At 40.7% G+C, this 27,712-nt stretch overlaps 1 protein-coding gene across 2 annotated transcripts in view; it reads left to right on the top strand.

Moving 5' to 3' along the window:
* LOC134224504 (uncharacterized) overlaps positions 1-27,712 on the top strand; it is a 137,834-nt gene that overhangs the window by 105,066 nt on the left and 5,056 nt on the right. For both annotated transcript variants that reach the window (XM_062703874.1, XM_062703873.1), the window contains exon 4: positions 20,436-20,557. In XM_062703874.1, coding sequence (XP_062559858.1) covers positions 20,436-20,557 — 122 coding nt within the window. The remainder of the gene's footprint in view (positions 1-20,435; positions 20,558-27,712) is intronic.

Genomic DNA, 27,712 nt, shown 5'->3' on the forward strand with positions numbered 1-27,712 from the left:
CAAATTGTGTTCAATATTTGGAGCCAAAGTTGGGCAGCCGTCGTAAGTCATCTCTCCGGCGCATGGGCTTTCTTGTACACGTTTCGGTGTTTACATTTCCATCTAATTTATCCATACAAAGTATCGGCATACATTTTTGATTTATGATCCTTTGGTGTTTACTAAATTGAATTATAAAATTATACGATATTAATTATATTCAACGCTGACACAGGTAGACTTTTCCACAGAGGGGCTTGACGATTTGGAAACTGGTAGAGTCATAGTTCAACGCATATAGTGTGTATCGATTTACAGGTTAATCAAACTAAATTTAAACCAACAGATTATCATAGAAAGTGTTTGAATAATGATTATCTGATAGGACAATTCAACCTGCGATATTTGCACCATGGAATAAGGCACATAACCTTAAAACTATTTCTGGTACTTTATATGAAACTCATTGCAAAAAAATGTAGCGATACAGTAGTTTGAATAAGCCTAATATACGCGTTGATTGATCGAAAAAAAATATATCAATAAAACTGTCATCACATCCCTCGCCATAACCCTAAACACCGCGAATTACAGTAAGATAAAGACCATAAACTATCCTATCCGATATTCCGAATGCTTGAGATAGGCTTAAGCTTACCACACATCGAACGTAAATCGGCTTAATCCTTTCCTGATTCATCACTCCACCTACAAACATAAATTTCCATTTCGACTACTAACAGTGTAACATACCGCACCATAATTTGAATGTCGTGACATGAAGGTACGATGGTCGGATCTTTCGAAAAAGAAATGCTCATGTATGTATGCATTAATGTGACATCGTCTTTGTCACGTCGCCATTCTTTGGTCCCCATTTAGGCCATCGAGCTCCACAAATAATGTTTTTGTTTTCTCTGCCCCTCTTCGACGTTTGACAACGCAAATCTGGCTAAGGCATGTGACAGAAACTACATAAGAGAGGGGACAAAGTAGTAGGCCATTACCGTGTTCGAGTCGTGTGGATGAATTCATCGCAAACTAGATGCGTCGATCAGATAATATCATTTTGCAGCATGATTTATCGCAGAACTGGTCGAAGTTAAATCGATCTGAACATTCGATCGATCTACATAACGCTGGGGCTATCTAGATCGCTTTGTAACAATACAGATAAGCAATTCAAGCATTATTTTTCAAAACAGCTTAAAGCCTACCATCATAAAGATTTAAGTTTTTTGTTTTTATCGGGGCCAATTGCAATTTGAGCGTAACTTATTTTGTAAACAAACATTGTTCTATAGAGTCCGTAAAATGTAACCGCTTTGCTGTAAAACTTATACCCCCATCTCAGGTAGCATCCATATATTACGTAACGCTTTGAGGGGGGGGTTTCTCGAAGTGTGACAATCCATACAAAAATTTTAAGTGATGCATACAAAAAGTGTGACATAGGGGGGAAAGGGGGGTTCAAAATGGCCAATTTTCGCGTTACGTAATTAATGGATCTTCCCTTATAGAGCAAACATTATTCTATCATGTATCCGACCGTGGTTTTCTCAGGAATTTGTTGCCTTAGCAGGAATTCACCTCCCAATGTTTGTTTACAAAATTAGTTACACTCAAGTCGCAAATCGGTCCCGAAATGATTCTATATTTGAACCGTATTAGAACTAGATGTTTACATTGACAGGATCAAATATCACTTTAATAAGCAATATGCAAATTGCGTTTTTTTTTGTTTAAATGATTTTATAACACAATCAACACAGACAGATACATCACGTTTGATAAATCTGCCCACAACAGTTATTTGACGATTTTTCAAAATTCGGAAAATTAAAACAAAATAAATAATTCGTTAAAAGAGACTCAAAAAAATCAATGTTGGTAAGAATCAAGATACAAAAACAGGAGCGTTTTGAATGCTGTATCAATGATCTTACTTTGTGTATATTTTTAGTCATTCCGAAAGGTTGCGCTTGATTTGTTATTCGATTCGATTGATATCTGTGCTAAAGCGCTGGATATTGAAACAATGATCGTAAATCATAAGAAGCATTACCGCGACTGAATGTGTATTTATTTTCTTTGACATCAGTAGGTTGGCTACACTACACTACTGATATAGATGAAGCGATTATGCTCTTTAGCAAATAGTAATTAAAATTGTTCTTTGGTCAGCGACCGATGCAGTGCTAACCATATTTACGAATGGATCACGTACGTGGGAGCAATAATAAAAGCGTGTGTGCACTTCATTTCTACCAACGTATTTATTTTTCTAGGTAATTTTTTAAATGAAGAAGAAATCTTTTCTCTTTCTGTTGCTATAATCATAGGATAAATACTTTAGAACAAGTTAAAATGCATTATCAGTACCAGTGCACTCCACACTCTACAAAATCGAATGGTTTTGATGCCAAAATCGAATGTTACCAAACTCGAATGGGGTCTATATCATAACTAAATATTAGAAACTCATTGTCCAGATGTAGCTAAAAATTGATAAACAATCTTTGGTTTTTCACCAAAAACTAACTATGTTTGGCTCATTCAACTTTCCCATTAGATTTTCGTTCAATCAAATAAGGTTTACAAACAACCATGCGTTCACCGTTCATTTCTCATGTAAGAGCTCAATTCAGCACCTCCTTTTGTTCGTTTTGCTGCAGGTACATTTTTCAAACAAATTTTAAATGCTTTATAAAGTTATGAAAACCTATTTATTTTAAGTAGGAGATCATTGTGATATGTAGCTATTTTTGCACTAGTTTCGTACTAGTTTTGTGGGATCAAACTCCACCGAATGAAGTGGTTAACCTCCAATACCTTTTCCGAACTAAATCTATCACATGTTGTGGATATGCATAAATCGAGTTTCAGACATAGTAATTAATTTCCACTCCGGTCCACCCGTAACGCAGGCAATTAACTTTGAATGAACTGAAGAAAATCTAGATCGATTATGAACAGTTCTTAGTTGAAAACATTATTCTTTGTGACGTTTCCAAATAGGGGAACTGCTCTTGGAATTCATTCCATGGCTCCGATATTCATCCCATCAAAAACAAAGCAATGGAAAGCTAATTGATTTGTTTATTATTTTTGTGATTTTTCTCAGCAGTGAGCATGCTGCATTGGGCCCTCCTTAGCCGTGCGGTAAGACGTGCGGCTACAAAGCAAAACCATGCTGACAATTTTCGGATTGGAAATTGTCTCGACTTCCCAGGGAATAAAAGTATCATCGTGTTAGCCTCATGATATACGAATGCAAAATGGTAACTTTGCTTACAAACCTCGCAGTTAATAACTGTGGAAGTGCTTAATGAACACTAAGCTGCGAGGCGGCTCTGTCCCAGTGTGGGGATGTAATGCCAATAAGAAGAAGAAGAGCATGCATGTTGACAAAATTGGTTGCTGTATTTATTTGTTTCGCGATGAGATGAATATATCGACTCTAACGATTTCAGTTCAAGTTTGAATACTTTCTTCAGAGCTCATAAAATCGTTGCAGTTTGACAATTTTTCATCTTTCCTGGTGAAATGTTTCGTCTTTTCATTTATATAAACACAGCTGATTCCAAGACGAATCGATTAGTGAGGAACCCGAACAAATCGGTCAACCAGTTCGTGGGTTATAATGCCTCGAAGGAAATGCAAATTCATTTTTATTATATATATATTTTTATTATATAGAACCAGCCCGATCTTGCTCGGGATGTTTTTCTTTCGACTTAGCTGTCAATCGTTTATTTGATTGCAGCGTCGCCTTCTAGATCGATTTCAGTTCTAGATTAATGATTTTCTTCAGACCTCGTGAAAACGTAGTATATTTAAACTTGTTCAACTTTCCCAAAGAATTGTCCCATCTTTTCATATACATAAACACAGCTGATTCCAAGATGAATCGATCAGTGAAGAAATCTTGAAAATCGGGTCAACCGTTTGTGAGTTATAATGACTCAAAGGAAAACCTAACTCATGTTTATATATAGAGAAGAAATAGAAAATATGACCTGCGTAAAAAGCTGGATACAATTCTGCAAAGAATGTGAGCTTTTTATACAGATACTGTATTTGAAAAAATACAAAATTGTGAGATTTCAATACAAAGGTTGCATTACAATCTTCCGAAATTGTATGCACTGCACGAACAAACCTCTTACTCTTTCGTTCTTCATGAAAGTTTGTAAAGTTTGTTTGTGTCCTTGTTGTTTTCTAATTTCCATGCAACGAAAAAGAGATAAAGCTCGTCCGTGTAGTGCCTTATATAGTTTATGTCAAGTTCTTATGCAGAACTGTATTAAAACCTACCATCCGCTGGTTGCGTGCACGAAATAAACGTGCAATGGTCACATTCTATTGTTGTTTATTTTGTAAATCACAAATTAACTGGATTATACGCAAAATCCTTACAACATTGCTGTTAAACATAACCTTGATCCCAATGGTAAATCAGGAAGCCTCATAACACGTAAAATTTTTCTGCCAGATTTTTATCAATCTCACTGCTTTAAGTCTTCAGAACTATAAAATGGAACTAACATAAAACCAGCATTACATAAGCTGTCAATACTTGTAGAGTACTTATAAAACCTTTACTACTGAACAAGACCTGCATAGGGATAAAGCAACGAATTTCAAGTCCAGCACAAATTGTTTGACCACTAAAGATATGTTTTCAGTTTGCAGCCGGAAAGAATAAATCAAAACAGTATTTGCTTCGACTCAAATTATTGTATAAATTTAAATGCCATAACACCTTTGTGGTACATAAAATATGATTTAACAGTTGTCACTTTATTATATTTCTTTAAACTACTTACTTCTGGAAGTACTCGCATGCGATTCCAAGGGCGAAAAATGTTTATGTTTTTCCGCTACCTTTACTATACGTTGCTGTAATGTTTGCAATGAAAGCCACCAAGCTTTTAGTTTAGAAGACCAACATAAAACTTGCTGGTCATAACATGGTTTAAAAAAGCTAAGATAAAACATCTAGCTGTTTAAAATTATATGATAGGGCCTGTTAAGGAGTGACTGGCTTTATAGAGGCATATTTTATGCATTTTAAGTTATATTCGAAAAAAAAAACAATGTCGCTAATTTGAACAAAAAATAATGATTTCCATTATCGAAATATCTTGCATATACATTTTTTCACAATTCTTCTTCTTATTGGCATTACATCCTCACACTGGGACAGAGCCGCCTCGCAGCTTAGTGTTCATTAAGCACTTTCACAGTTATTAACTGCGAGGTTTCTGTGCCAAGTTACCATTTTTGCATTCGTATATCATGAGGCTAACACGATGATACTTTTATGCCCAAGGAAGTAGAGACAATTTCCAAATCGAAAATTGTCTAGACCGGCGCCGGGAATCGAACCCAGCCACCTCAGCGAACCTCAGCATGGTCTTGCGTCTTACCGCACGGCTAAGGAGGGCCCCATTTTTTTCACTATTTATTCGTGGAATTTATCACCCTGATAAGTGTCTAAAATATCAATGCATTATTTACGTACCGTCGCCGGGGGTGACAATGGGTCAAATGGGGGTGAGAATGGGTCACTGTTTCAACTACTTAGAATGCTTGTAGAATGGTTTGAATGTATCTGAGGCAAGAAGACTAAAATATAAGAGACCTTTTTGAATGATTTTGCTCTACGACCTCCAGGCTGCCCCCAGACCCATTGTCACCCCCGATGGCGGTAATCAAATATATTATATGAAGACATTGCTTCAGAAGAATGAATATGAATTAAACATTTCAAAATACTTAATAATATAAATTAACGAAGCGCATTGATTTAAACTAATTATTTTTCATGGTTTCACCAGAAAACAAAAATAATGGCATACCTTTGAGCATGGATTTCGACATTTCGGAGTGGTACTCCGAATCCTTTTTGTTTGAGTGCAATCTACGCATTGCACGAAGAAGAATATTGTTTTTGCGATAGCAAAAAATATATAAATAATAAACAGGGGCGTTGACAGGTGATCGTTTATTAGCTTATAGGTTATATTGTCGTCGTGAAGTGGTCGTACCATGGTTACATGTTGGTTCTCAAAACTACCAAGTCTGGAGGAGGTTTTATGTAGTATGTTTTAAGTGAGACTTGAAGTGTAGTGTAATATAGAATGACCATGACATGGTTGTATAGCGGTCTACCAGAGGATGTGAGAACTAGGAAGTCTGCATTGGAGGTTTTGAGATTAGGTTCTAAAGAACGCTATAAAACTCTTATACAACCTCGATTGTTACTTGGATGGGGATAAAACCATGGTCAAAATTTTCATGGTATGAGGCAATCTCAAACGATATCAAAGCATTTGATCATATCTTTGTCGTTGGGAACTACTTCTCGGATTCTGTTTTGATCGTACGTGTATCAAGTTTCGATTAGTTTGTTTTCGTGACCCGCAACAATTTTGACTCATAATCGCTCATTATCATTTGAGAGCAAAATCGGTTCGCAGTAAGTCATAATATAGGTTACTACTTACTAAACGATCGTTGCAAATTTAGTGACAGTGCATTATCAAGCGCTGTTAATGGAGAAAAAACTCGAAGCCTAAATTGATCGTACTTCGGATGACGCGGCGCGGATACAAACCGGATCGTGTGATGGGTGCTTCTGCCAGGTGGCGGCAACTCTTTTACTAACTGGCCTTCATTGATCGCGTCTGTCGGCATTCTTATTTCATGTAAACTCGCGTGAAATCCATTTACCGCTGAGCAAGCATTCCCGGTTGGTCGTTGAAAAGCCGATATAATAATTCATACAGCTAAACGAGAGTACCGACAGTGTGTATGAAGTTTTCCGTGTAGCGGATCCCATAAAATGATATTAATTAATAAAATTAGCTTCACTGATAGTGGACCAAGCAATGAATGGACTAAAGCAAAAGAGATGCAGTGGTTCGGCTTACGCACTCTTAACTTATTAACATGCAATCGAGGCGAAGAAGAGGGGCCGGCGCAATGTGATTGCTTAAGTTGGTTCAATCACGGTGACAACCTGTTCCAAGATTACTTTAGAATATATTTACAATCCCTACAAAACAAATGAAGACACCATGAACGTCCAACCTAGGAAAAATGGTTTTACATGCCTAGACAGTCTTGAGACGAAACAATTTGAGTAGAAGTAAAACCACTTTATGCGTAAAAAAAAGTTCGGGTATACACAAAATCGAAGAACCAAAGTAAATAAAAAGAAGCAAATAAATACGACGGCTTTGGCATAAATAAACAAAATGCTGGTGTTGTGATGTTGTTGAGGTGCATGATGTACTACCAAGTCCATGAATATTATGCGATGAAATATAGACACAAACCTCAAACGAAACCTGCACTACTCGACCATTGAAGCGTATGTAACAGGAGATGATTTGGAATTAATTAAATTTTGTGTTGGAGGCACAAGTGAAAGCCGTAGTAGGCGGATTTTCCCGCTCTTGCTAATGAATATTTTTCTCATCTTACCCCTGTCATTACGTGACGCAATCTTGGATTCATCTGAACTAAGCAACGTGAACAAAATAATAAACAAATAACCTGCATAGCTTTATGCACCTGTCTACCAAATCAACAGCCACAAATGTGCTACATTTTTCACATAATGAACCATAATCCCCGGCTCGAATTGACACTTCAATAAACAAACTCATTGATGCTGTCACTATGAATGATCTTACGAGGGCAATAAAAAAAACCTTCAAAAATCTACGATCGATTACCCCAACGATGCCCGAGATGAGAAGTGGGTAGGTCCCTGCCCATACGCGTCCGTCTGGTGGCGGCAGTGTCTGGAAATCTCGCGTCAAATCAAGCCAATTAGTCTCGCTCGAGACGATATCAATGAGCGAGTGCCGTTCGTTCATTCGTTCCTTCGATCAATGGACAGTGGCTCATATTCCTTTCCCAATGCGGCGAGCAAAATCGCCCATGCCGCCCGTCAATGCGGTTGTCCGTTTATCTGTGGCCTCAGTAGTGAGGGTAGCCGTCAATACGTCAGCGGGATTTCACTGCGACGGAGATGGATATCAGGTGAAATGAAATCCTATACAGCTGCGCTGTAGTAGTGCGGTATTATGTCAACGATTTGATTTGCTGCTGGGCGAGGAAATGCAGTTATTTGACTTACATATTTCGACCCAAAGAAAGGAGATATTTTTGAATTTTAATTTCGATTAGCTGAAAGGCAGGAAATTATAAGAAATTAGGGTAAGGTTTCACAATCACTTTTTTGCTTACTTACTGAATGATTAATGTGCATTTTTTACGTTTTTCCTCTCTGTTACTCTAAGTGTAATTTAAAGTTAAAAAATCAATTGTTTCACGTTCATCACGTCCATAACTGAGGAAGTTTCTCAACAACACTAAGGTCAAGATTGAAGCATCGAAACCATGACCTATTTACCATGACCTGAAGGCTTACACTGCCGAAACGGATTGGATTTCAGTATGAAACAGTCAAAGCAAGTGAAGTATGGAATTTCCATAAGATTCTCCAGAACGTACGATTAAATCGGTGGTGCATAATAAAGCGGGTAATAATACTTCATCATGTTCACCCGTCAAGTGCCATGGAATGGTGTTAGAGTGGTGTTTCCAAAGCACTCATAGTGTGCGGCTTTTTATCAGATTTCAAGGGCTATTGAACCCGGTGGTGGTCTTAGTCAACGCACGAGAAGATTATCTCGCACTTTTTTTTCTGCTCATACTCGCGCTGCTCTACTCATTCATCTTTTTGTGCAAGGTGCCTACTGGTAGTGCACACATGTGGTGTTCCAACACAAGTACCGATGCTCCTTTTGAATATGCGATTAGAAGTGTAATTAAAGGATGAGAGCTGTTATGTCAATCGCCCATGCGATGCGCGGGTAGCCTTCAACGGTATTTCTATCATGGCGATGCAAGGCCAAGAGGAAGCTGGAGTCATCTCCTCATGGTTGGATGCTGGCAGTTCTTATTGTGTGCTCGTAACGGAGCTATTTCAATTTAGCTTGGTGCATTGTTGTAAGAACAGCTCATACTGACGCTATAGGAGACGAAGCATTTATCTGCAATTACTATTCAAATTGCAACAGTCATCGCGAGCAATTTGAGCTCTACCAAGGTTTCATCGTGTTCAACCGATTAAAATAGGTTGAAGGGTAAACGCTCAATCGAGCAAAACGGTCCCCTATGTCACACCGCACAATGGATAACTAATCCTAGGGCAAACGATTGATTTACATAATACCTCGTGTCAAAGGTTTAGTGTTGAGAATGTCAACCGTTGGAATCAAAGTTCATTTCCTTCAAATATCCTTTTCCAATTGAGTAGGTTCTAATCCTTGCTACATAGCGGTGGCCGGGGAGCTACAAGGAAGCCCTTTCGAAAGCGGATATTGACTTTCAATCCATGTACATACAAATAGAATGACACAACGTCTTATACGTGTTTATATTTTCTTCCTCGTATGTTTTTCATCCGAAGTAAATATATAGCTTAGTATGAATGTTGTTGACTAAGGACTTATATTCACTACATAAAATCGTAGATAGGTGAAGAATATTAAACGAGAAGTCAATCTTCCGACGCAGTAGGCTTTTATTTATTCTGTAAAAATCAACCGGTTTAATTGGTTACTTTGATTGACCTTTAAGCTGCAATATTTTTTGTCCAGATTTAGACATCAATTAATTCGTTTAACGCCTCCTTTTCCAACCAGCGGAATAATTGGGGCTGTGTGAAAGTGAGCAACATTTCGCGGGCAGCAGCGCTGTCCACCCTGGCTGGGTTGCATTGCATATAACAAGCTGTAAAAATGATTGTTGGGCGGTTGACTGGGCGCATAAGCTTCACACCGGAACGTGCTTTGTGCGGACGACGCTTTTTATTCTGGGCTTCATAATGCAATGAGATGATGGAGCACGGAATGCGAACATGACGTCGACAAGGATGCGATAATAACAACAAGTAATAATAACATTGGAAGGCATTAAAAGCTCCCTCCTGCGCGGCACTTCATTTATTCCCGGTTGTATTTATGAATTTCAGTTCTCGATTTAATTGAATTTAATTTTTATAAAGACCGACTCAGTGGGATTACGAGTGAGGGGGCCTTCGTGGCACCGTGCGCGCGCTCGCTAATCGGAGATGTGTGTACGATTTTTACGACAACTACGTGAAACGTTCATAAATATATTTCGCGAGACCGGCTGTTCGCTTGCATGCCGGAGAAGAGAGACATCATGCTGGAAACGGCGGGATTTCTGGTTAATTATGTGAAACTCAAGCCCCAGTTACAAGCTTTGCAAGTTGATGCAACGAGGGCATATACGTGGGCAGACGGCACTGGGACAAATCCGGCAGAACTGACACTTACTCTTGCGGTGATCGGTCAGACTCGAAACGCTCCTGTGACCTGACCTGATACTTCAGATGGTTTCGTTGGTTTCAACGTTAAACGAACATTAGATTTGTTCACATAGAAAATATGTATGGAAATCATACGTTCAATACATTTTGCAATGTTCCCTACATAGGGGAAATGTTCCGATCTCCATCTCACTGTACATATATTCATCTCATCGCTAAACAAAGATATACTTCACCAAATTCGTTGCTTCTTTTTGTCAACATGCGTGCTCACTGCTGAAAAAAATCACAAAAATAATAAACAAACCAAGTTTCTTACCATTGCTTTGTTTTTGATGGGATGGAAATAGGAGCTATGAGATGAAGTGGCGAACCGTTCCCCTACATATATTTATTATCGACTAGTCGACCCGGCAGACGTTGTCCTGCATAGTAGGCGAAAATGCGCGTTGTGAACTGCCCATGGGAAGTTTGCATACAAATCTAAATTCTAGCTTTTCACGATTTACTCAACCTTATTCGTGATTTTTACATTAGGAAATATCATATAAACCCGTCGGAAACGACAATGAACATATTTGCTGAAGTAATGAAGAATATCCATCTATCCGTTTTCGAGTTATGCGGATACGAACACAGACCATTTCATTTTTATTATATCATCGATATGCAACAGCAAAGGTTGTCTTTCCTATAATTTGTGGATTTTTTTTAACTTGTGGTATACCACTGGTATACCATTCCTATAGGAATGAAATAGAAGCTGTGGATACTTCAAGAACACAATGCAATAGTCTTGTGTTGTATTCAAAGACGAACTAATATTATTCTATTCTATTCATTCATCACTTTATTGTGAGGGATACATACTTTCATTAGATCAGTCAAGTTCGAGGTACTGAGGACGTGTCTTTGAGGTCCAATTACATATCCGTAAAGTTACAATCCTGTAGCGGAAATCAATGGAATAGTAGTAACTAAATTTTATATCAAAACATTTCAGAGAAACCGTCTCTTTTTCCATTTATTTCCTGCTAAAACTTTCCAAATACGTATTTTAATTCAATATATACTAAGGCTATCATCAGTATCTAGTACTTGTTTCGACAAGGTTGACTTGACTTGTTAAATATTGACGAAATACGGAAACACCGGACGGCAAGTCTTACCCACCATCTCCAGATTGTCAACCATACGCCTTTGCTTGCAAAGTTAAGGAGATCCAATTGATCCTATCTACTTCCATCAAATTCGTTCTCTACATACTGCTTTTTTAGACCTTTTGGTCCTGTAAACCATACTTATGAGAGACAAGCTGGGAGGCGGCATTGTCCCAGTGGGGGATGCAATGCCAGTTAAGACGTGCTTTCTCAACCCTATTTACCATGGTGCACTATGATTATGTAGACTGCACCGGACTGCACATACCTACTGAAGCCGCATCGAACTTGCATACCGTCGCGTCAATACAGGATATGCCGGTTGGGGAAACTCAGCGGGAGGAAAACGGAGATAACAATCTTGACCACATCTCGCGTGCTCGCCGCTACATCAAAATCCCAGAACTGCACTGCTTCACACTCCCAGACACGGGCGACGACGACGGATCATCGTCATCGTCCAGCCAGCAGACTAAGGACAGCGAAACGGCAAATCGTGGCTGAACGTGCAAAAGAATATCGTATCCAGCCGGCTTACCGTTCCGCGTGAGGCAGATAAAATCAAACATCCATTAAAATTTCCAATAAATTAAACAATTAGCATCAATTTGCAGATTATCATTTGTAGCTGCTCGGTTCCATAATGCGATTCGGTCAGATTATATGTAGAATATGTCAAACAATAGTTGAAGTCTGAATGAGACAGCTTATTTTTACGTTTCAAGGAGGTATCAGTATGACGTAAACATTAATGTAGTTAGTTAGGTAAAATAAACAACTCAACATTATAATAAGCGCAGATATCGCTGTTGATATTTTTGTTCACATTTAAAAAAATACGACTTGCTTGGAAACGCTTACATATCTGCACATCGTAAATCGAATTTTATAACTTTCTGTAACCTTGAGTTTCGACATCGAATATTCCAATATCTTTTTTAAAAGCTTTCAAACCTACATTCCACCACATTTCTCACATGGCAATTGATGCGGATAAGCGCATCCAACAACGGTAGTAGCATGCGACAAGCATTTTTCCGTATTTCTGCCTTCTCATGTTCTCTGCCGGCTCTTCTTAATGTATTCAATCCGCAACAGCCATAGAGATTATCAATACTCAATTTAAAGCATCATTTGATTGCATATCTTTTAATGGCACGTGTCCCCATCTGCTACTCCGCTCGGCGCGCTCGCCATGTTTTTTTTCATGGGATCCTTAGACGCGGGCGCACGCGTACTGGCCCTCGCTCGGTCCCTCAGTTATTTTAATTGGAATATAATTTACTACATTTCTCAGCAATTTCAAAACGCAGATTAAAATCAGCAATATCAATTTCAACATAATTAATTTGTATATCGAACATCATCATTAAGACAGGGATCTCGGCTTCCGCAGTGGCTTCGCGCGTCCAATTGCACTTAGTTCGTCTTTGTACCTTCGCTCACTTCACTCAACCGTGTGGTGAAGCGAACGAATGATGTATCTCACCCAGAGCAGGTCGCGATAGGCAATGATGACAATCGCTTTCGTATGGCTAGGCGGAAATTATGTCATTTCCTGTCAGATTCGCATTTTAATCTCCTCCTGGATGGCCTTTTCAGGTCACATGCTGCCGGTCTGTTACAGCATGAGAATCGTTGCCATTATAAGTGGTGCATATAAAGGGCCCGATTTGGGGGGTGGGAAGGGCAACCCATACAGGGTGTCTGCAAATTATCCGTACAGATTTTAACAGTTTGCTTCTACAGTGCAAAAAAAAGTAATAATTAACTGACTCTGTAGCTCTGCGACCATCACAACTCAGCAGGCCATAACCGATGTACCGTGAAGCACCGAAATCCGTAAACCTAGACACTTCAGCATATATAAAAGAAAGGAAAAAATACGAAACAATGTCCTTTATTTTTGGAGTGTTTTATTTTTATGCACTTAAAACTAACTAAAAATATATAAAGTAAAGCAACATCTCCTGAATCGAAAACCGTTCACTGTGGACGGATTTCAAATCAATCAATCGAATCAAAATCCGTACAGCTATTTTTTGACTAAATGATAAAAAAAACACTAACTGAGCTAGTTTTATACATTACATATTTCTATCTTAACACAGGCACTTTTGGAACAATTATGGCCAATACACGAACAAATGGCACCTGAAACTCCGCATCCTGCTGGGTGTGATTTGTTTTCGATTTTTGATGTTTATTTCAATTCCAAAGCCTACTTTCCATTTCAATGACCAAAAAGCTTACTGACATATATGATATATGGACAGAATAAGATAAATTATTTATAAATTATTTACCTTAAAACCTCCATTGGCTATGAGATGGACGGACTTCGGGGCTGGATGGATTTCGGTCCCCCAAGGTTCTTTCTGGCGAATACTGGGCGTTAGCTCATAAGCAAAAAATACCATCTATTAACCTTTGTGAGTGCTCACTGCGTGTTTTTTTTTTGGTTTTTTAGCGAATATTCGATTCATATCCGCTGAGTTGGTCTCCCAATTCAATGGATATGAATAGAATTTATCATTATTTATTATATTTATTTATTATATTTATTCATAATTATCTGAGAAGCATATAGTAATGAACTCTAAACATTTTCTAGAAAATCACTTTAAAAAATTATTTTAAAAAGAATCTGAAAAGCATCTGCATATAAATGTGCAGCCATCGTGATAATTCGCAGACACCTTCAAAGACGTATAATGCAGGATTTGGGGGTTATTTTGATATGCACAAATCAAGCTTCATTTCATTTCATTTTCATTTATTTAGTTAACATCTAAACAGATAACACTGAATCAAAAATTTGACGCCACAATGCACGGTTCGAGGCCGCATCTCTCCATCCTCGGATACGCCCCACGCTCGCCAAGTCGTTTTGCATCTGGTCTGCCCATCTCGCTCGCTGCGCTCCACGCCGTCTCGTACCTGCTGGATCGGAAGCGAACACCATCTTTGCAGGGTTGCTGTCCGGCATTCTTGCTTACATGTCCTGCCCATCGTACCTTCCGGCTTTGAAGCTACCTTATGGATACTGGGTTCGCTGTAGAGTTGGGCGAGCTCATGGTTCATTCTTCGCCGCCACACACCGTCTTCTTGCACACCGCCAAAGATAGTCCTAAGCACCCATCTCTCGAATACCTGAGTGCTTGCAAGTCCTCCTCGAGCATTGTCCATGTTTCATGTCCGTATAGGACAACCGGTCTTATAAGCGTCTTGTACATGACACATTTGGTGCGGTGGCGAATCTTTTTCGACCGCAGTTTCTTATGGAGCCCGTAGTAGGCCCGACTTCCACAGATGATGCGCCTTCGCATTTAACGACTAACTTTATTACCAGCCGTTAGCAAGGATCCAAGGTAGACGAATTCATCGACCACCTCGTCTATCGTAAACTGCTTCCCAGGCGGGCCCTATCGCGCTCGGTTCCGCCCACAAGCATGTACTTTGTCTTTGACGCATTCACCACCAGTCCAACTTTTGTTGCTTCACGTTTCAGGCGGGTGTACAGTTCTGCCACCTTTGCAAATGTTCGGCCGACAATGTCCATATCATCCGCGAAGCAAATAAATTGACTGGATCTGTTGAAAATCGTACCCTTTGGCTGTTACACCGGCTCTCCGCATGACACCTTCTAACGCAATGTAGAGCAACAGGGACGAAAGTGCATCACGGTGTCTTAGTCCCCGGCGCGATTCGAACGAACTGGAGTATTCGCCCGAAATCTTCACACAGTTTTGCTCACCATCCACCGTTGCTTTGATCAGTCTGGTAAGCTTCCCAGGGATGTTCATAATTTTCCATAGCTCTACGCGGGCTATACTTTCGTATGCCGCCTTGAAATCAACGAACAGATGGTGCGTCAGCGAAGCCGGCTTGATAAATTCCCACGAACTCATTCACTAATGGTGACAGACGACGGAAGATGATCTGGGATATCACGGTGTATGCGACATTAAGGATGGGAACCGCACGAAAGTTCTCACGCACCAGTTTATCGCCTTTCTTGTAGATTGGGCATATAACCCCTTCCTTCCACCTCCGGTATCTGTTCGGTTTCCCAGATTCTGACTATCAGTTTGTGCAGGCAAGTGGCCAGCTTTTCCGGGCCCATCTTGATGAGCTAAGTTCCGATACCATCCTTACCAGCTTTATTGCTCTTTGGCTGTTGAATGGTATCATTAACTTCCCTCAAGGTGGGTGAGGGCTGGGTTCCAGCTTCCGCTGAGCTGACGTAGTGATCTATCCCGCTGCCTTGGCTTTCACTGCCTGTACTCTCCGCGCCATTCAGATGTTCCTCGTAGTGCTGTTTCCACCTTTTCGATCACCACACGTTCGTCCGTCAAGATGCTCCCATCCTTATCCCGGCACATTTCGGCTCGCGGCACGAAGCCTTTGCGGGATGCGTTGAGCTTCTGATAGAACTTGCGTGTATCTTGAGAACGGCACAGCTGTTCCATCTCCTCGCACTCCGCTTCTTCCAAGCGGGTCTGCTGTCTCCGCTTCCGTCTATAACGTTCCACGTTCTGCCGGGTACCTTGCTGCAGCGCGACCGCCCGCGCTGCTTCCTTCTCCTCCAGAATCTGTCTGCACTCTTCGTCGAACCAATCGTTCCGTCGATCCATATACCCGACGTTGTTCTCCGCTGCGTCGTTAATGGCTGCTTTGACTGTATTTCATCAGTCCTCAAGAGGGGCCCCATCGAGCTCACCCTCTTCCGGCAACGCTCCCTCGAGATGCTGCGCGTATGCAGTGGCGACATCAGGTTGCTTCAGTCGCTCTAGGTCGTACCGCGGCGGTCGTCGATACCGAACATTGTTGATGACGGATAGTTTTGGGTGTAGTTTAACTATCACCAGATAGTAGTCAGAGTCCATGTTAGCGCCACGATATGTCCTGACGTCGATAATGTCAGAGAAGTGCCGTCCATCAATCAGAACGTGGTCGATTTGTGATTCTGTCTGCAGTGGTGATCTCCAGGTGTACCGATACGGGAGGCTGTATTGGAAGTAGGTGTTGCGAATGGTCATATTCTTGGAGGCGGCGAAATCAATTAGTCGTAGGTCGTTTTTGTTCGTCAGCCGGTGGGCGCTGAATTTCCCAATAGTCGGTTCAAATCTCCCATGATGATTTTGACGTCGTGGCTTGGGCAGCTGTCGTACTCACGTTCCGACTGCGCATAGAATGCGTCCTTATCATCATCAGTGCTTCCGGAGTGAGGGCTATGGACGTTGATTATGCTGAAGTTGAAGAACCGGCCTTTGGTCCTCATCCTACAAATTCTTTCATTTGTCGGCCACCCACCACCCGATCTCGCGTCTCTGCACGTCGACCATCATTATAGAAGCTGTTCCCAGCTCGTGTGTGTTGCCGCAGCTCTGGTAGATGGTATGATTACCTCTAAACGTTCGCACCATTGATCCCTTCCAACAAACCTCCTGCAGCGCTACGATGCCGAATCCACGGTCCTTGAGCACATCGGCGAGTATGCGTGTGCTCCGATGAAGTTGAGAGATTTGCAGCTCCACGAATTAAGTTACCAATCGCTAGTCCCTTTTCGTCGCAGTGGTCTTCGCCGATGGTTCCGGTCCGTACTCTCTTGTTGATTATTCGTTGCTTATGATTTTTTAAAGGCTGGCTTGCAGGGCCTGACACCAAACCCCCTAAATTTCCGGAGGACCATTCCTCCTTATTTCCGGTGGACCATGGTGCACAGTTTAGTTTAGAGCCCTTGCTGGCACTCGGACGATGATCAGCCGCCCCTAACATGGAGAACGCTGTTGTGAGCCGATCCTGACATGGAGAACAGACGCTCAGTAAGATTTGCACCTCCGGAGAGGAACAAATCACCTCTTCCCTGTCAGCATACGACCATAGTTCCCACCGGGGTTGATTACCCGATCTTCCCTAAGGTTGCTCGTATCCCGGCCAGCACCACGAGGAGGTAGGGATCGGAGTTTCTGGGTAAAAGGCTAAGGACCGCGAGATGGGGTCTATTTTATTCCTTCAGGTACGCGAAGTACCAATGGAACGCTTTACCCAGCATTTGCCGTGCCACAAATCAAGCTTGTTTCATGAATTTCTTTCACAATAACATGCAATGCATGTTGGTTTTTTAATTTGTTAAAACAAATGATTATTAACCTAATTAGTTGTACGGATAATTCACAGATTCCCTGTATTGTTTTTACATTCAGGAGAATGAAATTATCCGGCCCGGGTCCCTCTTCTGGCTAAATCCGGCCCAGATTATATATAACAAATAATCCATAAAACAATTTAGCTAATCTGTGTATGAATGATATAGCAAACGATTATATGATAGTGGCAGCCGCCTCTAATACACTTCAATCCTTTTCCATGAATTTTAAACATATAAAAAATTGATAGCTTTGCCAACCAGTTTTTCCTGTATGTTCTTCTTCTTATTGGCATTACATCCCCACACTGGGGCAGAACCGCCTCGCAGCTTAGTGTTCATTGAGCACTTCCACAGTTATTAACTGCGAGGTTTCTAAGTCAGGTTACCATTTTTGCATTCGTATATCATGAGGCTAGCACGGTGATACATTCATGCCCACACCCAACCGGCGGTTGTTAGATAATATAGATATAGATAATAAGAATCTACCAAAATCTGTATAAGAAATCGGCATATGCGAAAATGTTAGATTCTTATACAAAAAATGTGAGAAAAGCTTACAAAATTGTTAGATTCTTATACAATATTTGTATAAGACAGGTTTTGGTAGATTATTATACAGAACTAGCGAAAGAAACCCAGCTTTGCCCGGGTGTTGCAAATGTCACAATAAACTATTTGCAGCACCGCACTCTAGATCAATTTCCATGCGTTTATTTTATTTTGTTAACAGCTGACCAAAAATTGTATTCTAATGATTTTTAACATTTCGTTAAATTCATGTTTTGTATATACAAACCTTGCGGATCTCAAAACAAATCGATTATGGGAAAAATCTTGCAAATCGGTCGACCCGTTCGCGAGTTAAATCGTCAGGAAGGAAATCTCAACTCATTTTTTATTATATAGAGAAGATTATTGGAAAATCTAACAACCGCCGGTTGGGTGCAGGGAAGGCGAGACAATTTACAATCCGAAAATTGCCTGGACCGGCACCGGGAATCGAACCCAGCCACCCTCAGCATGGTCTTGCTTTGTAACCGCGCGTCTTACCGCACTGTATGTTACATTAAATACTCCAGAAACCAACGTTTCTCTATGGAATCTTTTTGTCTTTGTCCTACACTAAGCGTAAATCAATTTCTAAAACGAACTTTTGATAAGTGACATAAAGCCCCTAGTGTCATACACCGATCGTATTTAATGAAATATATAGCTAATGAAAATGAGACACCATGAAGTTGACACGGGAAGAAAACACCTATTTATCATCTCTGTGTTTCTTGAAATTTGCAACAATTCTGAAAACGGAGTATTGGAAGCTAGCGAGTAGATTGGTACTTCATACTTTAAGTAGGGGATGACACAACCTAGAACTATTTAAGATTTCAATGCTTCTGGACAGTGTTGTACTACATAAAAGTGTTACAGCATATATGATGTAACAAAAAGGTTTCTTTCGGTTCAACTCATTTTTCCATCACTTTTTAAAATTACAGGTAGTCGTTACTATGTAGCTTGTATTCAATGAATCTAAAATTAAAATCAATTGAACACAAAAGTATGGGTTCAAACATTTACATAGCGTGTAATTTTCTGAATTTTTAACTGTGTGTGCAAAAAATTCTGTTCTTTGATTTTACTCCATCCAAACGATTTTATAATCTCAATTAAGTAAGTGCTACTAACAGAAGGATATTTGAATTTTCTTAATGTCATGTCAAATTATCAAAAAAATGCACGCAAGCGCCACAGGAGCGTGTGAACTGAAGTGTTTTCACTGCAGTGTATTTCTAGCGCACGCGCTCCTGTAACTCTTGCGTGCATTTTTTTGTTAGTTTGACATGACATTTAGAAAATTCAAATATTCTTCTATTAGTTGCAATTATTTAGTTGAGATTATAAAATATTTTAATTGGAGTAAAATCAAAGAGTAGAAATTTTCGCACAGAATGTAGGGCAACACAGCTTGTGAATGACGACTAGTAGCCCCAAATTATCTTACAACTCTACTAGCTGGTTAATCTGAACAAGTGACTCAGTTATATTTCACCGGAGCGCAACGCTCGATACGCTGGAGCTCTCACTTATCAATGGGTCCAACTTACCTTCCATGGGTCCGGTCCCTTTATGTGAACAGTAAAATGCACCCAAGTAAACATGGCCTGCAATCTGCGCGCACATTGTCCTCTCAAAAGGCGTGGTTTATGACATTGGCAAACAACAATAAATGGCTATAAATAACCTTAGCGAAGATAACCTATTGGCGCTGGTGATTGAAGCTTTTTGTGTTTTGTTTATTTTCAAGTCCGAGAGTGTGTTTGTAGATATTTCTCCAAATCACAAGTTCCGTGAAACAATCACGTGCAATTGCGTATAAGGCTTTATAGCCACCAATCATTTCGCTGGCTGTCGGCTTTGCGGCTTTCTTACAGCGAGCAAGCGTGGAGCCGTTTGGTATATTATGGGAATATGGAAATCGTAAAATGTGCCGACGACTGTTACTCGGCTGAATGAACAGTTTTAGTATAATGCAAGCAGTCGAATTAGGTGGAGCCTATTGTGATTATTTCTAAGAATCGTCATTTTACGTAGAATGACGGATTTGTAATTTCTTCGTATTGATTTGTTTTCTTATCAATTCGACTTGCAATATACAAAAATAACATGCATCTATACAAAAATAACTTTAAAAGTCAATTGACGTATGCACATTTTGTCAAATTATCTAATCCATACTCTTTATCTCTCACTTTCATTTCAGAAACTTATGTAATAGAACCGTTTCTTTTGAAGCAAAGCAATTTTACTATAGGAGTAGCTATACGTCGCAACGAAACCAATATGTACTTATGTTTCGACAAAAACTGGAAAATCAGAGGCATGGTAAGTACTAATCAATGTCCATAACACTTGTACTATTTTAGAAATTATGCACCTATGCACTATCTAAGAGTTGTGAGCCAAGTTGCGTTTTTTGCTCATAACTTTTTTCAAGGCAAGGTTTATCCTAGAATGTGTACCCGTGCTTGCTCTCTCAATTTTAACACCTTTTAACCAGAGCTTAAAATATTCATCTTCATGAAGCAACTTCAGTCCGAATTTTGACAAACATCGCATGAATATTCAAAACATAGAATGACATAGTCAGACGACTACTCCACGAACTCATTCATTCGACTGTCACTGAATGTGTTTACTATGTGGAGAAAAAACATAATTAGCATTGTTTATGTTGATCTTTCACTGAAAGTGCCTCGCGGATGAAAATCGGATTCAGTCCTGTGTGATAAATCACTCATTTGAAACGTGTTCAGATTTCAAATAATTTATCAATTTGTAAAATGTGCATGAATATATTCAATGACTAATATTCAACTGAATATTGACTGTTCAGAGTCAACTATGAATGTGTCAGAAGTGAACTGCCAAATGAAGAAAAATGGTCTTCACTAAAAAATTTCGATTATTTTACACTCTGCTTTTAACACCTTTCATTTTCTTGAGTTTTTCGAACTTATATGAATCTTGCGTTAGGTGGAAACAACCTAATATTTATAAATATATAAATAGAAAATATATAAATAAATATAGGTACACGGTTTCAAATGAAAACTATCTTAACTCGAGTTCTTCAATGGTCCAAATTTGGTGAATTGAATTTTATTTTGAGTTGTTTGAACTTCATTTTGGATAGCAGATAGACACCTCTACTTTGTACCATGTATATTTTTTTACATGAAAATCATCCTGAAGGTTTTTTCATCTGTTTTATATTTTGCATTTTTTCTGACAATTGTGCACAACTAACAATTTGGAGACGATTTTGTGTTAAGCTTATGTTAAAATGCATTTTTTGCATGCATTTTTTCTTCTGCTTGTTATTTTATGTGACGTATGCTTCCATCAAGTTTTATGATTTCTCCAGAAACTAGAACTAATATGCCGACCATTGCTGACTGTAGATCGAGAATCCATAAAAAAATACGCAGCGATATGGACATTTCCATGAAACGTGTCCCGAATTCGACCATACATCCTGAACTAATGTCACTTCCGCAGAACACACAGAATATGCTACGAATTGGCCAGTGAGTCTCACAGTCTTCAAAATATATCTTTAGTACAGATTCTATATTCATCGTCTTGGAAAAACATGAAATTTGACACCCATAGTTCCAGATGGTTCCTGCTATAAAGGTGGGCCAGTGAACACTATCATCCTGAAAATGTTTCCCCCTAAATGGTGGAAAGATTGAACAGGTACTTAAATGAATTCCCTTAAACATGTGCATTTTACGATCCAATCATTTTCAGAAAAAGGTGGTTGAAATCCAAAAGATTCCCAAACACTTATTAGGGAATTCAGGATTCATAATATATGAAAGTTAAAAAAAAAACTCGAAAAATTTCTGGCTCAAGAATTCACCTTGAAGTGTTTGTAGTCTGTTTGAAATCCTTTTATTCAATTGTGAAACTCAATATGTAATAACATTAATACTATATTCAGTATTGTGGATTTTTTATTGTTACCAGATTCTTTTTTAAATTAAAATTTAAAAATTTTTAAATGCTTGATGAGCGTTATTTTTTAATAAAAATTTCAAGTTCATTACCAGTTTTCAGGGTCTTTATAGTTTTCACCATTTTCTGAATATATAGTTTTTAAAATCATAAACCACTCTTCGGAATATGTTTTTATTTTGTGATGTTCAAAGTTGTATAGTTTTTTTTATGCTATTATAAATTTATTCTAGGGCAGCTCTCTCTTTTTCTTGGGAGGTACCCCTTAGTACTTTTGCATTAATTAAGGTACCCCCTATTTTTTCGCGAAAATAAGCGTTATTTAATGTTATTCCGTGAAATTTTCAATTCAAATTAAGTTCATACATCAAGCACCTTACAAGACTTTGAAGATTTGCAAAGGCTTCCGAACCTCTTGAAAGCAAGGATGTTATCGATCATTTAGTAATCTGCGTTCGATCATTTAGTAGTTTGTCAATAACTCATCCCAGAGGCTAAATTTTAAAATGTATTGTATGGTGGACTTTTAGTGCGAAGGTATTTCTACAACTCTCCTGAACAGGTCGATGTTTGAATTCCTCTGCTAAAGGAGTTACGGTGCTAGTTGCTATACTTATACTAAATGATAACAAAATATGCAATCATTTAGTCTAAGTTACTGCTATTAGCGCTATAGCTCCGTTATTAGTGAAATTCAAACAACGAACTGTTAGGCAGAATTGTAGATAAATCTTTGCTCTAGAGGTCCACCATACAACACATTCTGAAATTTAGCCTCTGGAATGAGTTATTGAAAAACTACTAAATGATCGAAGGCAGATTACTAAATGATCGATAACATCCTTGCTTGAAAGGATGCTTTGGAACCGTTTGGAAGATCTGAGCCGACAGAAGGAGGCTTCTGAGCCTCTTGAAAGAAGGCTTCCGAGCTTCTTGAAAGAAGGCTTCCAAGACTCTTGGAAGGAGACTTCTGAGCCTCTTGGAAGGAGACTACCGAGCCTTTTAAGACGAGCTTCGAGCCTCTTATGAGGAAGCACCCAAGCATCTTGAAAAGAGGTTTTCGAGCCTCTTGAAAAGAGGATCCGAGTCTCTTGGAACGAGGCTTCTGAACCTATTCAAATAAGGCTCCCGAACCTCTTGAAAGGAGGCTCTCGAGCCTCTTGGAAGGTGGCCTACTAGCCTCTTCGAAGGAGGCTTTCGAGCTTCTTGGAAGGAGGCTTTCGAGTCTCTTGGAAGGAGGCTTCCGAACCTCTCTCAAAAGGAGGCTTCCGAGCTTCTTAAAAGGAGCCTCTTGGAAGGAGGCTTCCGAGCTTCTTGGAAGGAGGCTCTGAGCCTCTGGAAGGAGGCTTCTGAGCCTCTTGGAAGGAGGCTTGAGCCTCTTGGAAGGAGGCCTGGAGCCTCTTGGAAGGAGGCTTTGAGCCTCTTGGAAGGAGGCTTGAGCCTCTTGAAGGAGGCTCTGAGCCTCTTGAAGGAGGCTTCTGAGCCTCTTGGAAGGAGGCTTCTGAGCCTCTTGAAGGAGGCCTGAGCCTCTTGGAAGGAGGCTTCTGAGCTCTTGGAAGGAGGCTTCTGGAGCCTCTTTGAAGGAGGCCTGAGCCTCTTGGAAGGAGGCCTGAGCCTCTTGGAAGGAGGCTTCTGAGCCTCTTGGAAGGAGGCTTCTGAGCCTCTTGGAAGGAGGCTTCTGAGCCTCTTGAAGGAGGCTTCTGAGCCTCTTGGAAGGAGGCTTCTGAGCCTTTGGAAGGAGGCCTGAGCCTCTTGAAGGAGGCCTGAGCCTCTTGGAAGGAGGCTTCTGAGCCTCTTGGAAGGAGGCCTCTTGGAAGGAGGCCTGAGCTCTTGGAAGGAGGATTCTGGAGCCTCTTGGAAGGAGGCCTGAGCTCTTGGAAGGAGGCTCTGAGCTTCTTGGAAGGAGGCTCTGAGCCTCTTGGAAGGAGGCTTCTGAGCCTCTTGGAAGGAGGCCTGAGCCTCTTGGAAGGAGGCTCTGCCTCTTGGGAAGGAGGCTTCCAAGCCTCTTGGAAGGAGGCTTCAAGCCTCTGAAGGAGGCTTCGCCTCTTGGAAGGAGGCTCAAGCCTCTTGGAAGGAGGGCTTCTGAGCCTCTTGGAAGGAGTGATTCTGAGCCTCTTGGAAGGAGGATTCTGAGCCTCTTGGAAGGGAGGATTCTGAGCCTTTTGGAAGGAGGATTCAGAGCCTCTGGAAGGAGGCTCTGGAGCCTCTTGGAAGGAGGCTCTGAGCTCTTGGAAGGGAGGCTCTGAGCCTCTTGGAAGGAGGCTCTGAGCCTCTTGGAAGGAGGCTTCTCTTGGAAGGAGGCTCTGAGCCTCTTGGAAGGAGGCTTTGAGCCTCTGGAAGGAGGCTTTGAGCCTCTTGGAAGGAGGCTCTGAGCCTCTTGGAAGGAGGCTTGAGCCTCTTGGAAGGAGGCTTCCGAGCCTCTTGGAAGGAGGCTTGAGCCTCTTGGAAGGAGGCCTGAGCCTCTTGGAAGGAGACTCTGAGCCTCTTGGAAGGAGGCTTCTGAGCTCTGGAAGGAGGCTTGAGCCTCTTGGAAGGAGGCTTCTGAGCCTCTTGGAAGGAGGCTTGAGCCTCTTGGAAGGAGGCTCTGAGCCTTCTTGGAAGGAGGCTTCTGAGCCTCTTGGAAGGAGGCTTTCCTGAGCCTCTTGGAAGAAGGCTTCCGAGCCTCTGGAAGGAGGCCTGAGCCTCTTGGAAGGAGGCCTGAGCCTCTTGGAAGGAGGCTTCCGAGCTCTTGAAGGAGGCTCTGAGCCTCTTGGAAGGAGGCTCTGAGCCTCTTGGAAGGAGGCTCTGAGCTCTTGGAAGGAGGCTCTGAGCCTTTCTTGGAAGGAGGCTTCTGAGCCTCTTGGAAGGAGGCTCTGAGCCTCTTGGAAGGAGGCCTGAGCCTCTTGGAAGGAGGCTCTGAGCCTCTTGGAAGGAGGCTTCTGAGCCTCTTGGAAGGAGGCTTCTGAGCCTTCTTGGAAGGAGGCTTCCAAGCCTCTTGGAAGGAGGCTTCTCAGTCTCTTGAAGGAGGCTTCTGAGCCTCTTGAAGGAGGCTTCCGAGCCTCTTGGAAGGAGGCTTCCGAGCCTCTTGGAAGGAGGCTTCGCAGTCTCTTGCAAAGAGACTTCCAAGCTTCCTCAAATTCCCAAAACTTTATTAATAAGTTTTCCTTGGAATTGGTATACATCCGCCATTACTAATTCTTGTGCAAGTTACCCCCTGGAGCCAATGTAAGTACCCCCAGTGGTACATGTACCCCAAGTTGAGAACCGCTGATCTACAACATTTTCATTGAAATTAATATTTCTTCTACACTGCTTTGTAGGATTTTAAATCCAGGGTCCAGTACAAAATATTGTAGCAAAATCATAGCTGGTTTCATGTTGTATCAAAAGCTCGACCAAAATTTATTAGATTGCAATTGTCAGGTTACAAATTGTTAATTTTTGTCCCATTAAAATCTTAAAATGTTGTTCGAAACCTTCACGATTCTTGTGGAAAAATCATTGATCATTATCACAGAGCGTAGGGGTTTGTGCCGCTGCAAGTGTATGCTGCTACCAAACATCCAACACGGCATCATGTTCTATGAAAACAAATTTAAATAAAATGAAAAACGGTGAGAATGGTGCCCAATATAGCCATTTCTGATAATCAGCCGAAGTATGCAAAATACGTGACTTTCAAGTTCATCGAACTGTGTGAGAACCGCCCTTCATACTCTCTCCTAGCAGAAGCTAGATGGAACATTGAACCGATCAGTTTATTCTACACGGAGTGCAGCAAAACCCGATATTATCAACGATCTGTCCCTTAGGATCTCTTCTTTTTGAACTGCTTATCTGTCGGTTCGGTCCGCGGAGCCATCAAAGTCTCCTAAAACCGTCAAGGATCCAATTGTTCATTATCGGACGAATTCTCTGGCCGTTGGTTTTAATCGCCAAGGTGAATGGTCTCTCTTGGCCAGCCAAAATGGCTAATCCTGGGTCTATCAATTATTCCAAGAAGAAAAGTCGTTGGTACCGTGAAGTGGCTGTGAGTTTTGTTTTTGTGTTGCGGAAAACAAAAATAGCTAGCCGACCATAGGATTGTCTTCTGTCCTCAGTTGGTCAGTTACTGATGATTGTGTTACATTGGCGTAACTAGCCCCGACGCCTAGGGGGGTTATACTTAGTCCCTTCTTCTATTTTCTCTATTTTGAGCTTCTTTTCAAAAATTATCGAAAATTTTTCCACCTCATTAAGCAGTCTTGGTGGTAATGTGATGAATACGGTCCAACCACCTAAAGCAATTGCGGTTCAATGACACTCATCCATATTCTCCTTTCTCAAGCACGTGCTTTTTGTTGTAGCCCACAGTATCAAAGTATGTTTGTTTACCAGTCGATGATTGCTATAACGATTCAAATTGATAGCGTATAACTATTGCGTTTTAGTGTAGTAGCGCTTGGATTGGTCCCGCAGACTGAAAGGACAACATGTGATGGATCGCCGTCATGTTCCCACCGGTGGTAGACAGTGGATTTTTTCCATATTTAATAAACATTCTATCTCATGGTTTCCCAAACTGTGGGTCCCGACCCCCAGGGGGGTCGCGAGCAGATTGTTGGTGGGTCGCAGAACAAATATTATTTGCAGCTATTTTAGAAAACATTCATGGCTAAAAGCTGTCCCCTAATGAAGTAAAATAAAACGCTCACATTTTGACAAACAATATCATGTTCGTCATTTTTTGCATTTGTGCATGTAAGGTAACGTGCATATTTTTATGAGCATGATCATGAGCATGATTGACTGACCACGGTTGCTACTCTGTTATTGCCAGGTCAGCTGTAATTACACAGAGAACCAACAGACAGTTTGGGACTAACATAATCTTCAATGTGTAAAAACCTGGTGACCCAAAAATAAGCAATACCAGCGCCGGCCGTGATCGAATGCAAGTCAATTGGGGAATAGGTAGGAAATTGTTGACGTGATACTCGCTTTGATAGAAGCCGACCAGTCATCTGCACTTCCACAAGTAATCACTGGGATGTTGGACATTAGGGGTAGGGAGTATAGCAGAGTTCGTTTTGGTAAACGGTCTGCCGTGTATAGCGTGTAGATTGATTGATTTAAAACAAACACGTTCAAACGAACACCAATTATTATCGACAGCACTACACAACTGGATGCGAACTAAATTTTCACTTTCTGACTAACTTACTCACGCGCACCAAGCAGAACAAAACTTCGGTGACCGGCCGATCGTTTTGCTTTCCGCACCCGAAACAAGAGAAAACACGCACTGAACTGATTAACTTTATTACCGGCCGCGTAATGTCATAAGGTAACGTTAAATTTTGTATGTGGAAAAATCCGAAACAGATGACATTCTGATTCAATCAATGCTTAATACTACTTGGTAAAATGTATTTTTTCATAGGTGGGTCGCGAGAGATATAGAATTTTGCTAGGTGGGTCGCAAACCCAAAAGTTTGGGAAGCTCTGTTCTATCTATCTCACATGAAAAAAATGCAACATTACTCCAGGAATTCCGAC

The sequence above is a fragment of the Armigeres subalbatus genome, chromosome 3 (assembly GCF_024139115.2).
Source record: "Armigeres subalbatus isolate Guangzhou_Male chromosome 3, GZ_Asu_2, whole genome shotgun sequence".
Classification (NCBI taxonomy): Eukaryota; Metazoa; Arthropoda; class Insecta; order Diptera; family Culicidae; genus Armigeres; species Armigeres subalbatus.